This window comes from Kryptolebias marmoratus, linkage group LG6 (assembly GCF_001649575.2).
Source record: "Kryptolebias marmoratus isolate JLee-2015 linkage group LG6, ASM164957v2, whole genome shotgun sequence".
Taxonomy (NCBI): Eukaryota; Metazoa; Chordata; class Actinopteri; order Cyprinodontiformes; family Rivulidae; genus Kryptolebias; species Kryptolebias marmoratus.
This window is the reverse complement of record NC_051435.1, coordinates 31,939,986-31,954,723: the sequence shown is the minus strand read 5'-3', so window position 1 is coordinate 31,954,723 and position 14,738 is coordinate 31,939,986. Positions and strand designations below refer to the sequence as shown.

The 14,738-nt window shown below is 36.2% G+C and overlaps 1 protein-coding gene across 14 annotated transcripts in view; it reads right to left on the bottom strand.

The window, feature by feature from the left end:
• The window catches only part of LOC108245298 (teneurin-3), a 401,662-nt gene that overhangs the window by 118,330 nt on the left and 268,594 nt on the right, over nt 1-14,738 (bottom strand). For all 14 annotated transcript variants that reach the window (XM_017432073.3, XM_017432076.3, XM_017432082.3 and 11 more), the window contains 2 exons: nt 5,885-6,058; nt 3,770-3,834 (listed from right to left, as the gene is read on the bottom strand). In XM_017432073.3, coding sequence (XP_017287562.1) covers nt 3,770-3,834; nt 5,885-6,058 — 239 coding nt within the window. The remainder of the gene's footprint in view (nt 1-3,769; nt 3,835-5,884; nt 6,059-14,738) is intronic.

The following is a 14,738-nucleotide window of genomic DNA, read 5'->3' as shown; positions in this document are numbered from 1 at the left end:
AGTTATCCTGTACCTTGTTAGCATTGTCATGTTTTAGCTTAGTTATCTTGTCATGTTCTGTAACTCTGTCTGTAATTTTGTTCTTGTGTTGTAAAGCACTTTGAGTCGCCTCGTGCTGAAAAGTGCTATATAAATAAATGTACCTACCTACCTACCTACCTTTACACAATCAGATTATTTGCTTTAACCCAGTATTTATTCAGAGATTGAGAGATTCATTTCTCAAAGATATCTCAGGCAGAAAACTCAGACTGAAAAAATTATACATGTTCAAATAGAAATACAGGGACAGTCATGTCTAAAATGATCCAACTATCCAAAATCAAAAATCTAACCATGATCTAAAAATGCACTCTGTGCATCACATTTTAGATGTTGGGGAAATACTGGAATTCATTTACCAGTATTGACCAAATTTACCCACTATGGTATCTTTATGCCATTTCATCTGTTAAATCATTGATTTATAATCTGATAGATGTCCATTAAAAAATCATCCTGTCTGACCAAAAATTTATTTATTTAGCTCACATACAATTATGGTCAGAAATTGCCATCCACTCATGATGAGCATACATTTTTTAAAATAATTTTAGATTTTTAATGATGTATTTGAATACTTATTTTTCTGGATAGAATAATTATACAACATACAGTGACAATTTTATTTATTTTTTATTAAGTTTGAATTTTTTTGTAGATTTTTTTTTTTTAACCAAGGGTCAGATTTATACACACAGGCTGGCTGATATTTGACCCCTGGTCAGTAGAGTTCAGTTAAACTGTCTGGTTTCCTGCACAGACCCAGCTTTGAATCAGTCCACAAATTTTCAATCAGGTTGAGGTTGGGGCTTGGGAAGGCCATTCCAGAAGCTTAATGTTAGCCTGATTTATTCAACCAGAAAGCAGTTCTGATATGTGCTTAGGATCATCGTCCTGTTGGAACACCCAACTGTGTCCTGTCGATTTGTTGTGAAGGTTGAAGAATTTGGAGGTAGTTCTAATTACTTTGGGTTCCGTTTGTTAACCTCTGCACATGAAGCTCTATTTGCTGAAATGTTCCATAGTTAAAAATGTTGTACTCTGAATGTAAAATATTAACAACAATATTTTGTTTTACACCTTTTTGACAATTTAATGGGAAGATGCGACATCTGACGCTCATAAGTGGAGCATAAGCTGAATCATACCTTTCCTGACCTGACTGCCCTCTTTTTGTGAAGGCAGCAGTGCAGCAGATTGCTCTTCTTCCTCAGTTTCCTCTGCTAAGACACAGTTACCACTAGTTCTCAGGAGGTAATAAATACAGTAGTAAAAACAAACTGTCACAAACAGCTCTGACCTTTGAAACTGACACTTTATCCTAGCAATTATGACATAAATATGGATAAGTCTTTCTCTAAATGCTGTATAAAAACTCGTTTAAATGTGGGCAAACAGCACCAGCACAGAGAGACACTGTTTGGTTGGCATAACAGTTAGAAGATCCCTTTGCAAGGGCTTAGTGAATTAGATTAATGTGCAAAATTCCTATTTGTGCTACAAAAGACATGCAGCTGAATAATGAATCAAGAAAATTTGTTTTTATAACCATGATGTATAAAACTCTAATTGTTTGAACACCATCATGTCAACTCAAAATGTTCTAAAATTATGAACAAAAAAAATAAAGTAGAAATATGATGATATTAAAGTGTGACTTTTTTTTTTACTCAGGAGTTTAAGACAAGGGCTTCATCTGTGGCTTTATGTGCAAAGGGTCCATACACACAAAAAGTGCCATATTTCTTTCTCACGCAAAACTCCAGGTGTATCAGTCTCAAACTGACCATGGAAATGTGTGCAGCTCCACTCCAACTTTATACCTGATGAAGTTTCACTGGGCTACATTAAGAGGGCATGCTGGGAAACTGTTAATGATGTGAAAGTCTACTGGACACATCTGAGGGGTATACTACAAACAGAGATTAACCAACAACCAACAATGCTTAGCCACGTTTAGCTGAAAGTCAGAGTTTTCAGTGTCACAAAGGAGGATCTGTTTGAGCGCTGCTTGATCACCATGATAACAGTTTGATCAACTGTTAGGAAGAAGCACAACCTGTTCACTTCTTCTGTTCTTGATTAAATAACATAAAAAACCGGACAGTGCCAACATTTCTATTTCAAGTTGATGATGTAGAAATGGGCTGTGCATTTTTCATATTTTGTCTAGATTTGCTGAAACGTTCATTAATATTAAATGTAATTCATGAGTACCTTTGTACATCAGAGAATATTTAATAAATGATGATGAATGATTTGATTTGATTAATAAATAATGTATTTGATTTGATTATTAAAGTGATTTATACATTATGAGACAGAGTAAGAGCTAAACAAACCTCTTTCTGCCCTGGCCTAAACGGCAGCAGAAAGTCTAGTTGTTCCAGAGAGTGACTTCATGTTTTTTGCTGGTTAAACTATAGTTTTAGAGCCCCTCAGTGTCTCTGTGTATACAGCAGTTATGTCAATAAACATGTGTAAAGTTTAAAATGCCTCAGCCTCAAAATTACACTCCAGAGAATTTCTGCATTCATTTACAATAATAGTGTGTTTAACCCATGTAAGTGGTGTCCTAACGTTGATGGGTGAGAGGCAATGGGCAGCCATTCTTCTTTTTCACTTCCATCTTATAGTCTGACCATTTTTGTAACTTCTTTCTTTGACCCAGCAGTGACAGCTTTATATAGATGCTAGTCCTCTTGCACTCGGCACTAATGCCAGAGGACAGTGTGTCAAACACAAGGTTTTTACACCCCTCTGACTTATTTTGGATAAACTTTAACTTACATTCTGTGAAATTTCCTCTGATAAACAGTACTGTGCTATCCACCATTGTTGCTGTTGTTCATCTTCTCATGCAAGCGCAGAAAAAAAGTCTGTAGCGTGCATGTGCGATTTCACACCGATGTCAGATGTTTCCAAACAATTCCAGACCTTTTTAGTTAGTATAATGTAGTAGTCAATTTAAAATCTAATATAATTAAAATATCTTATTGCATTATTGAACTAAGACTAAAGTAAACAGAATACTTTTTGGAGTTTTAGGATGGTACTGTTGATGCATTATGTGTGTGTGGCCATGTATTTGATACATTGTGGGGACAATTTTCTTAACATATACTACCTTGTGAGGACCTTGTGGTCCCCACAAGGAGAAATTATGTTTTTGGGTTAGGGGTTCGGTTTAGGACTAAGGTGTGAATTGAGTTTAGGTTTGGTCTAGGGTTAGGTATGTACTGGTAATGGTTAGGGTCAGGGTCAGGGTTAGGCTGTAGTTAGGGTGTAGAAATTAATGGAAGTCAATGGAAAGTCCCTGCAAAGATAGAGAGACATAACATGGGTGTGTGTGTGTATAAATATAAATCTCAGACTGATTTTCTTCAGTCAAATTTGAATGTAAATTTAAATTTATAGTTTATCATCCTATACAGAAATATTGAATCAGTATTTAATTAAACTGCAATTCAACTTTAAATCCGTTCATTAAACGTCTCCCTATCTGCTAAGGGAACACGAAAAAAGAAAAAGGTTTAAAAGAGACGAGACATTGAATGTTTGTTTATGATGATTTCACAGCACAAAGCACAGAGCTTAAAATGATGCTGGGAGATTAGGGGCTGAACAATCCACAAAATGGGAAATAAATTGCTTTTTTGTTAATAACACATGAAAGTGTGCATGTTAAGAAAGTGAGGAGATCAGGTATTTGACTGTTTCAGCTTACCGATGCAGTAAGAGAGCAGGACAGAGAGTAACACCGACAGACCAACTGCACTGAGAGCTGTACACCTGAGAGACAAGAGGAAAACAAAATATTGTCCCATCATCACCAAGACAAACAATAATGTGCCACAATCACCAACTTTCTGCTGCCTAAACAATGTCCTTCGCTCTGACTGCAAAACCAACATACTGTAAAAACTCTTAAAATAATTAAGAGCAGATATGCTGCCAACGCTGTTCTTATATTTAAATGCTTCCTGTGAGTCCAGGGTTTCCCTTGGTTCTCGCACAATGATCGCTGCTGGAGATAGGCACCAGCTCCCTGTGACCCTGAATTAAAAAGTGGGTAAAGAAAATGAGTGGATTGATGCTTCCTGTAAAAAAAAAAAAAAAAAAAAAAAAAGAGTCAAAAAAACATATGTAGGAATTTCTGAAGGTCTCCGTCTGACGTGACAAAGATCATTAAATTAACTTCAATTCAGCAAAGGATCATGGAACTAAAGAGAAGTTGGATCAATAATACAACTTACTTTATCCACATAAAATAGAAAAAATCTATAATTTACTTAACTATTTGTAAAAAATAATCCTAATAAAAAATGAGACGATTTGCAATTTCTGTGAAAATGCAGTGTGAATGCTGAGCACTGAATGACTGATGACTGAATTTGCTGAAGAAGCTGAAACTGAGTTAAAACCTAAAAGTAGTTAAACACTAAATAAAACCTAAATGCAGCAAAAAGCAGCTAAAAGACAAAAGTATTACAACATTATCTAAAAGCAGCAAACCGTTAGCTAGAATCTAAAGGTAGCAGAACAGTAGCTAAAAGTTTCAAGTAAAATAACAGGACAAAAACAGAGTAAGTATGTTGGAACAAATTTCAAAGGGAAGAATGTTTTTGAAGGAATTGAAGAGATCTTAGTATATTTCTATGGGGAAAATATTTGTAAATAAAGTTAAATACTTTGAAAAGTTTCAAAGTTTCAAAATCCAAAAGTCATAGCACCCATCTCCTGAATAAGCTACTGTGATATATTACTAGCTAAAATTAATTATCCAATCCCAAATATTGTATTGGAGTACTGATCAAAGTGTTTTTTATTCATCAGTATCAGAGTAGCTGTTGCCCCATGCTCCTGAGCAGAAGAGGGCCGTGAGAATATACAGATCTGAGCTTGAGGTTTCTTAATCATCTCACCGTTCAGTCCCTGGCATGAGACGAAGGCCTTCATCATCATAAACACTGAAGTAAAAAAGGACATTATTGAAAAGCATGAGGGTGGTGTAGGAGTTATAGACCTGGACTGTCCAGCAGCAAGCCAACCCTGCCGGGTCAGCTGCCGCCATCAGTTTACATCATTCTGAGGAGAAATAGGGAGAGTAGCTATGGTCAAAACTCACTGTGGTTATCATCAGCCACTGATGAGTCTGAAAAGCTGCTTAACAAGCTGCTTAATTACAAGCAGCTGCTGATAAGACCTCCAAAGAATGAACTGAGCTAATGTTAAGCTTAGGCTTCAAAACAGTGACTTTTTTGCTGTTTTTAAAAATATATTTTTTTACATTTCAGCTTTTAGCAATGTTAGTCGGCAGGAATAGTGTTTCTGATATGTGTAAAAATGAGCATAGTGATAATGTCTTGGACTTTTTTTAAGTGGGGAGGTGGAATGAATTATAATTTTCATCATTTTCAATGAAAGTAAATGTGTTAGTGAGTTTTCAACATACAAATCACATGTTGAACAAGTTTAATCTGTAATTAGAGGTTCTAAAAATTATAAGAAGTGTAATGACATTTATTAGTACTCGTATTGGTACTCAGTATCATTAAGTACGCCAGTGTAAGTATTTGTACTCAGTTTGAAAAATGTGGTATCGGTGCATCTCTAAAAACAGTGAAGATCTAAGTTATAAATCAATTCTATAACAAGGAGATGGGATGGTAAGATCTGCTCTGTGTGTTTGTTAAACTGGAAGTATGAACTTATTCTTTCATCCAGTGACAAAACTCTGAAGTTCAAAGGTCATACACTGACAACTATCTACTGAAACTGAACTGGGAGGTGACATGAACTCCTGTCTGTTCTCCATCAGCGGAAGACTTTTTTTTCTTACCGCCATGAGCAATACTTGGAGGACTTCTTGAACTTGAAGGCAGAGCGGGACAGGGTGTTCCTGGGCAGTGGTCTGGTGGGGGCGGAGTACACTGAGCCTGTTGCCATGGTGTAGCCCGGAGTGGCTGTGGAGAAAAGGGGGGTGGTGCCGGTACCTGTTTTAAAGAGGAAGTGCCTGGAGGGCAAGAGAAGAAAGAAGAAGAGAAAAAAGACACAGTGAGACATATGATTGTTTACTAATAAACAGTAAACAATATGAGGTGTATTAATTAGAACTGAGACCACTGGTTGAACTCTCAGCTGTGGTTTTTCTGTATGAGGTTTACATGTTCTCCCAGCTGCATTGTAGGTTTTCTCTGGATATTCTGATTTCCTCCTCATCCACAAACATGGCTACTTCTAAACTGTTGTTGTAAGGGTGTGCATAGGCTCTGTGTTGGACCTGAGACGGACCGAGAACCAGGCATTTCTTCAAAGATATAAAGCCTTTAAGGGATTTTAATGTTTTTTTTAGCCTTTGTCTTTCAGATGTGGCAAACCCAAAAGTTATTTAAGACTTCCTTTTATAATGATCTAATCTGACAGAAGATGTACAAACTATAAGAAGTATAAAATTTATGGGAGTCAAGTTTGCAGAAATAATAAAAATTTCACACTTCGTTGAACATTCTATGATAAAACCTTTTAAAAAAATCAAACTTAAACTGGGATTTTGTAAAAACCATTGAAGATCTCAAAATACCAGTTCAGACATATAAAGTCCAACTTTGTGTAAGCTGTTTAAACTTTGACTGATGTTTCTTCTGTGAAGTCTGTCTGAGCTGTAGAGCTCCAAACTAGGCTGGCTTTTACCACTCACTGAAAACTAAATCCTACTTCTGTCTTAAGGGACATGGTTAGGAGTTACTTTTTTTTTTTAATTTTGGCTGTATGGCACAGACATAAATAATAACTGTCATGAAGCGTGGAACTGATGGAGAGGAACCCAGTGCGCAGACTCATTTTAAAGAAAAGAAACAAATTTATTAACCTAAAGAAACAAACGAAAACAAAAAGCTGACGTGGCAGCAAACAGACAAGAACTAAAATAAAAGACAAAAACGGAACAGAACTCTGAAGACAGGAACACGGAGTGAAGCAACAACAAACCAACATCAAACTAACAACAAACAATGGACCAGCGAGGTACGGAAAGAGTGACCGGGTTTTTAACACTGGGGATAACGAGGTGAGTGGGAACAGGTGGAATGATTACAGAGTCGGAACAGGTGAAGATGGGCGTGGCTGACAGGCAAGTGAGTGACTGGGGAAGAGTGAAATGAAACATGAACATGAGACAAAACAGAAAGCAAATACAACCAAATAACAGAATAGAAACAAAACAAAAACACAAACCAAAGAATAAAAATAAAACATAAACAAAAAAAAAAAGAAGTTGTTTTCAAGCTACAGTAGGAGTTTTTGCATTTCTTAATCAAAACTGTGATGAGAACAAAAGAATATCAGGAGAGTATGTCAATAATTTTTTCAGTTTGGAACGTCGAATAATTGATTAGGGCAGCAATGTCCAAGCCTGGTCCTGGAGGAACATGTTTTAGATGTTTCTTTGCCTCAACACACCTGATTTAAATGAATGAGTGATTAACAGGCTTTTGAATAATTTGATGACCTGCTGAAGAGCAGGAAAACTGCACACAAATGACAGCTTTAATAAGAACAGAGTAACAAACCATCAGGGCCTGCAAGGTTTTCAGTGGAAGTCCAGAGTAAACCCAACAACGATAGATAGATAGATAGATAGATAGATAGATAGATAGATAGATAAGTTAAACAATTCTATTTGAATCAATTTTAAATAATTTATCACTTGTTTGTCTGATGTATGATGCAACACAAGCTTGTTTCCATGTTTTCTTTCTGAGCCTGCATTGTAAAGTGGTTCTGTGTTCGAAAAAAAAGTTTCTGGGCAGAACTTTTGTCCATGGATTATTCAGTATCTGTATCAGAAGGCGTGGCCCATTAAAACAAATGAGAGTAAGTCTGGATAGACAGTAGGGCTGCACAGTATTTGAAAAACTATATCATCACAATCTTATTTAATATTGCCATGGCAATATTATTTGCATTAAACCCATATTGTCCTCACTCCTCATTTTCTCTTCTGTCACCAAAATCATCTAAACCAGGTGTGAGCATCAAGGCCAGTGAGAGGCTATTGGATCAACTAAATATAATATTAGCAGCAGAACATGAATGTATGCTACTTGAAATCTAATAGCCTATGATTTATTGCAATCCAAGCAGTCCTTTTTAATACTGTGCTCCCTGATATTGTGAAGACGATAAATTTGTAATCTATTGTGCAGCACTAACAGACAGTTTGATCAACCAATGAGATGTGGAGTAGTAGTCTGAGTATTTTGTTGGACCTGCTAGGTATTTTGTCTGGCCCCATGGCTAATTTAGGCAATTTAAGCGAGGGTAAAGCTGCTCCATTGCCTTCGGCTAACCTCAAAATGGAAACAGGTGGACATGATACCAGGGCAGAACATTTAATGGAGGCTGTTTCAAGACAACCACTCAATAAAACAACAGACGTTGTTTAAAAAAAGCCACTCAACAGCCACACTTTTGGACCTCTTTCAACCCTTGATTCACTATCTGTTTGGTTAGCAGCTGGCAATGGGAAAGGCTATGAGAATGACAGATAAACAAAAAAGAAGCAAATGGATTATATAAGGAAAGTTGCTCCACAACATAAAGCAATTTCACAATAAAATCTCAAAAATTCTACATAAACAACATTTTTCTGACCACTATTTGAACAATGGTTTTTCCAGTTCCATATGTTTCTAGTTTGCATTCATAGAGAGACGTTAGACTTTTTTGTATGAGGTTAGTTATGTTAAAAATACATGCTTCGGATTAAACAAATAGATTATTACAGATTACAGATTTTAATAGACAACAGTGAACATGATGCACAAGAACCTTATTTTTTGGATTGTCAAACTTTTTCATATGTGGTTAAAAAGTTTCTGTTAAATGTTTCTGTAGGGATTTAGTGGTAAGAATTTAAAAAACCTTTTATAGGATTATCTTATTAAATAGATGATCATAACCTCAAAAAGATGAAAGAATTCAAGGCCTAATCTCATTTTTAATTTGACTAAATCAAGGTTCTACTTCACATGTTCTCACCCTTTCAGAACTTACCCAGCAGGAGACAATGTATGATCCAAAGGTTAAGTTTATATGAGTTTCAACATAAAAGCTAAACAGCATGTTTAATTCTAGGCAGGAAGATATTACCTAGCTGGAGAAAATTACTGCCACATATATGTCTGCCTGCAGCAATTACCCAGGTCACAATGTCCAATTAATGACAGGACCCTGGATAACGAGCATTTTACAATTAGAGGGCTCTCCAACAAGGCTGTGTGATTAACAATTAGAACCTATTATAACACGGGTCCCTCAATTAATACTTGCCATGAAGCAAGATGTGAAGGCAGGGGAAAAAAAGATGGTAGAAAAAAGACAAAAGGATTAAGAAGGAAAGAGAGTGAATATAAAAACAAAAAGGATGAGTAAAACTGCACATTTAAAGAAAGACGAGAATCCTGATTGTGTTTTTAAGTTTGTACATCTTGGGTGAGAATCTTTAGGCCCCTCACGATTTGATTACAGAGCACAGCGATGTGATTATAAAACGATTATCAATGCATCAACTGCCAACTGCCTTTCCACTCTTCATCCTTTTTAAAGCTGACCTCACTTCCTGTCTACTAAATCTCTGCAGTTTCCAGTCCACTATAGCCAATTTTTGATTGTCCAGTATGACTCGCTTCACCCTAATTTAATTCAACTCACTTCTACCAGGTCTCGGTGGTTTTCAATATAAATGAGTGCCGCCTCAGTGTGGGCAAATCGTCATTGAGTGGCTGCCCGAAACTTACCACCAATGGGTAAATAAGTGAAATAAAGTCGCACAACATTCACTATTTTCTACCATGGTTTCCAAAAATGCTGTGGCCAAGTCAAGGCCACCTTCTCTCCACCAGTCTGGGCCTGTAAATAGTCCATTTGGTCTAACTCCTATCTAAATTCTGTCATCAGCCACAAAGCACATACAAATATTTAGCCCCTCATAGTACAAAGGTGTTGGTTCATGTGTTGGCATGTATTTAGATATCTTAGAAATTTAATAAATATGTAAGATATCTAAATAACAAAAATTAATGCTGCGATTGAAAGGTTTTAAAATTGATGGGTTTCTTGTGAAGGAGATGCTCTCATAATTGACGTCACTTTCTGGCTAATCAATGGCCTGCAGTCTGCTGACGGCAAATCTTCAGCTTGACTCGACTCGCTTGGATCCTTGGCTGAGTAGGTTCTAAGAACAGAGCTGAAAATAGGTGGGACCACCCAATGGAAAGACTTGAAACCTGCACCAGGTCTATTAAGGTCAAATCAAGCCCACAAGAAAAGGCCATATCTGTCCTCCTTCTGTCCTCTCTGTCTCATTTTACTCATTGATCAGTTCCCTAAAGTACTCCTTCCACTTACTCAACACATTCTGTTCATTCACTAGTACGTTTCCTTCTCTATCCTTTATCAATCTAATCTGCTGCACATCCTTTCCAGCACTATCTCTCTAACTCTATCACTCTATCTAGTCTTTTTCTCCTTCTTTACTGTCCAGCACCTTGTATAACTCATCATCAGCCTAGCCTTATCTGTCAACTTCCTTCATCTCCTTGACTATCCCAAATTTTCTCAGCTGTCTTCATCCTCTGAATGATCTCCTATATTCCTTCATTCCACCACTAACTTTTCTTATCTTCTTTCCTTTGGCTAAAAAGAACACCAAGTATCGTCCTGCCAGTTTCTTTCACTATTTTAGCTATACTTTCCCAATCCTCATTACCCCTAAGGCCCTGTTGCATTCTTTCCCTGATCTGCTTGCAACAATCCTCATTCTTCAGCTTCCACAGTTTAATCTTTGGCTCTGTCTTCACTCTCTTTCTCTTCTTTGTTTCTAATCTCATTTTGCAGACTATCATCCTATGCTGCCTTGCTGCACTCTCCCCTGGCACCACTTTACAATCTCTAATCTCTTTTAGGTGGTATCTCCTGCTAAGGATACAATCCACCTGTTTGCACCTGCCTCCACTCTTGTACGTCACCCTCTTTTTTTCTTGCAACTTTCCTAAAAAATGGACCCCAAGGAGGGGAGTGAAACCCCGATGATTCACTCAGTCATTTTCACCTCATGTTACAGAGTCTTCCTGTCATTCACACTTCAGTTGCCATACCAGGAAGCGATGCAGCTGGTCAGGATGTTCTCATTAGTGCCTTGGTAAAAGGTGGTAAGAATGGTGGGGGGAATTCTCCTATGCTTCAGTCTCATGAGGAGGTTCTTCTGAAGTCCACAACAGATTTTTAGTTTTGCTGACATTAGTAAATAGATTGTTTTCTTTACAGTGATTCACTGTTTCACCTTAGCTCTGTAAGATGTTTCATCACTGATGATGATGATGATGATGATGATGACTGTAGTGGCATCATCAAATTTAAAACATCTGACAGAAAATACCTAATCTGTATCTAAAGCAATTTGGATTTAGAGCAATTCACTGCACTGAAATCACATGTTGTCATTTTATAAAAACAGTTAAATCTAATTTAAATGAAGTAGAAGGGGCAATATGAACTGTTTTTGTGTCTACATAAAGCTTTTTAAAAACTACAATCTATCATACAAGATGTTGTAGTGCATAAAGTCTTATCTGTTGAACTGTACTCGGTGTGTTCATGTTAAAAGTATGATGTTTTCTTTGGAGTCCTGTACCTTAAAAGTACTACAAAGGTCAATCTTATGACCAATGATTTTTAGTTTGTACATTATTGATCTTCTACTGATTTTAATTTTCAAATTTAAGTATGTAGATGACACATTCATACTGTATATAAACACATAGGAAAGATGTTGACAAACTACCTGCTAAGTTGTCACATGTAACAAACAACCATTAGGTTAAATTAAATCTTCATGTCACCATATATTTTACAAGGACGTATAAACAATTTAATTTTCTTTTCTTTTTTGTAATATTTGTGTAAATTGTCAACAAATGTAGAGGACGTGGTAATTACATAGTTGTGATTCTGGATTCAGCTCTTAAGTTAAATACACTAGGAACACGACTCATATACTGACATAATACTTAGCTATTTGTACTTTTAAAACCAGTCAGATCACTGTATATTTAGACCTTAAAAACACTGCAACAGAAATCACAGCACAATCTTCATTATTATAGACTCACTAAATGTAAATTTTGAGTTTTGGTAATCTAGTCCTGTCATCAGATATTCAGCATAAAATATTTCATAACATGACAGAACCTTGACCACTGAAATTATTCATACATCTTTGTTGATAACAAATGACAAGGTCCTCCAGGTCAACTGACTGAGGAGATGGTGGAATCCTACAAGAAACTTTTGATCAATCTGCATTTTTGTTTAGAACCACTGAAAGATAAAACACACTTCCTGATGGTTCATTTTAGTAGCCAATGCTGTTGTCATGAGCGCATGAATATTAGTCAATTAAAATGTTTTTGTGCACTCCTGACATTCTAAATGAGAGAGAGAGAGAGTATTGTTGATGGGTTTGTATTATATCTGTTTTTAAAAGTGCAATTTTGCTTAACCTGCCTAGTGATTTCAAATGGGAATTATCCAGTGGCTAAATCAGACATATTCCATTTTTTAATATTTATGTTTACTGTACTCTAAATAAAATAAACTTGAAACTAAAAACATAATGTCAGATGTCAGAGAGCAAATAAAATGATTTAACTTTGTGCAGCTTTTGTGGGTTTTAATTATAGTTCTTACAATACAAAATGTGGAATTAGGAGATAAGACAATAAAAAAATCATACTAGCTTGTCTCTAAATTATGCTATTGTTGGATGTTGACAAAAGGACAACAAAGCAGGTTTATAAAAGCAGGAAGCGAGTGTGAAGATAATGAAGTGTGAAATGACTGGAACCACAGTGTGCTTGGATGAGTAAAGCATGTTGTCAACCATAACTAATCTGATCAGTTGGAAACACCAGTCCTTCAACTCTCTACAATCTGCATTGTATCCCATTAGTACCATTTATACTCAAGTCACTGACAATACACAACACAAGAATGATTAGAAAAGTACTGCCGTGTGTGTGTGTATGAACTGTAGACAGTCATGCATATTTTTGAAAGAAAATGGTGGCACGAATGCCTGGCCTATAGATGTTGTAGAACATATAAATGGCATATTAAACACAATGACAATGAAAGTGTCATTCATTGAAAGAATGCATATCGCCCACTACCTTGCATGACAATGTTTAAAAAAAAATTTACTTGATTTACTAGTACTCAAAATATGTTGGGCATCAGTCTGAGCAACAACCACAGCAAATATTAGCTAAATGGCTAAGTTATAGCCATTTCCGTATTTTATATGATTTTGCTGTGGCAGCCATCTTGTATGGGGTTGATTCCAAAATTGTAGATATACATCCAGTGATTACATTATGAGTTTCATTCAAACCAGTCTCACGGTTCATGAGATATTTTTCCAAAACTCATGAATATTTGCTGAAATGACAAACACAAGTTCCAAGATAAAGTGTGTGGGGCAGCAACTTTAACACGATAAAACTGAGAAAAGAAATAAAACAAAATGCTATTATTGTGGATCAATTATGAAATTATTTAAAACTGTAACCTGATCAGTCCCTCTTTTATGTAATCTTGGATTTCTTTCTTTCTTTCTTTCTTTTTAAGAAAAGCAAGTAAATTAAATCAGTTCCTGGAGAACTGGGGAAATATTCTATCTATGTGAAGGTAAGAAAAACTGGTTTTCAAAGATTTCATTTGTAGTTATATGTTCTAGTGTAAAGCAATCACTGTTAATGAAGTGACTGCAGCACTCACAGCCACTTCTACTGCCCAACCTGGACCTTTGAATAAAAAAAAAAATTACAAGACAAAAAAACAACTAACTTTTTGCCAAACAGTAAAGAATCCAGGTACAGAATTCTACCTAAAAAGGTACAGTTGATTAGCTTGTTGCTGTATCCTCCTGTATCTGGAATGATACAGACCAATCAATCAATCAATCAATCAATTAATTCACTTTATTTTGTTAATTATCAACATTAAACACAAGAAATAAAAAGACAATAAACAAACCCATAATTTACCAAAAAAGGAATAGGCTGAAGCCAAAGCTTATTCTTGCCTACCATACTTTAGTGCCTAACAAGCTACCAAGATATCTTCACAATACCTTTTAAAACTCACCAAAAGAGAACATAACTTAAAATCACCATTCAGGTCATTCCATAGTTTCACACCAATAACTGAAACACACCTTGACTTTACCTGACTTTTCTCTTTTGCACATTGTGAGACCAACACAGATCAGTACCTTCTGTTTGACTCTCACCACCCTCTGGAACTCTCTGTTATCAGAACTCTACAGCATCGGGCTGAACACGTCCCCACGAAGACAGAAGGGAAGGAAAAGGAGCAGAAACACATCATAAAAGCTCTTAAACCATGTGGGTATCCCAATTGGGCTTTTGTCAAGTCAGCTAGGAAATCAACTAAACACACCACGGAACAGAACAAGGAGAGGAACAGAGGAAAGAACATTGTCATTCCTTACGTTGCTGGAGTATCCGAGAAACTCAGAAGGATTTTCTCCAAACACAACATCCCAGTACATTTCAAACCCAACAAGACTCTCAGGCATAGGCTGGTCCACCCTAAGGACAAAACACCCAAAC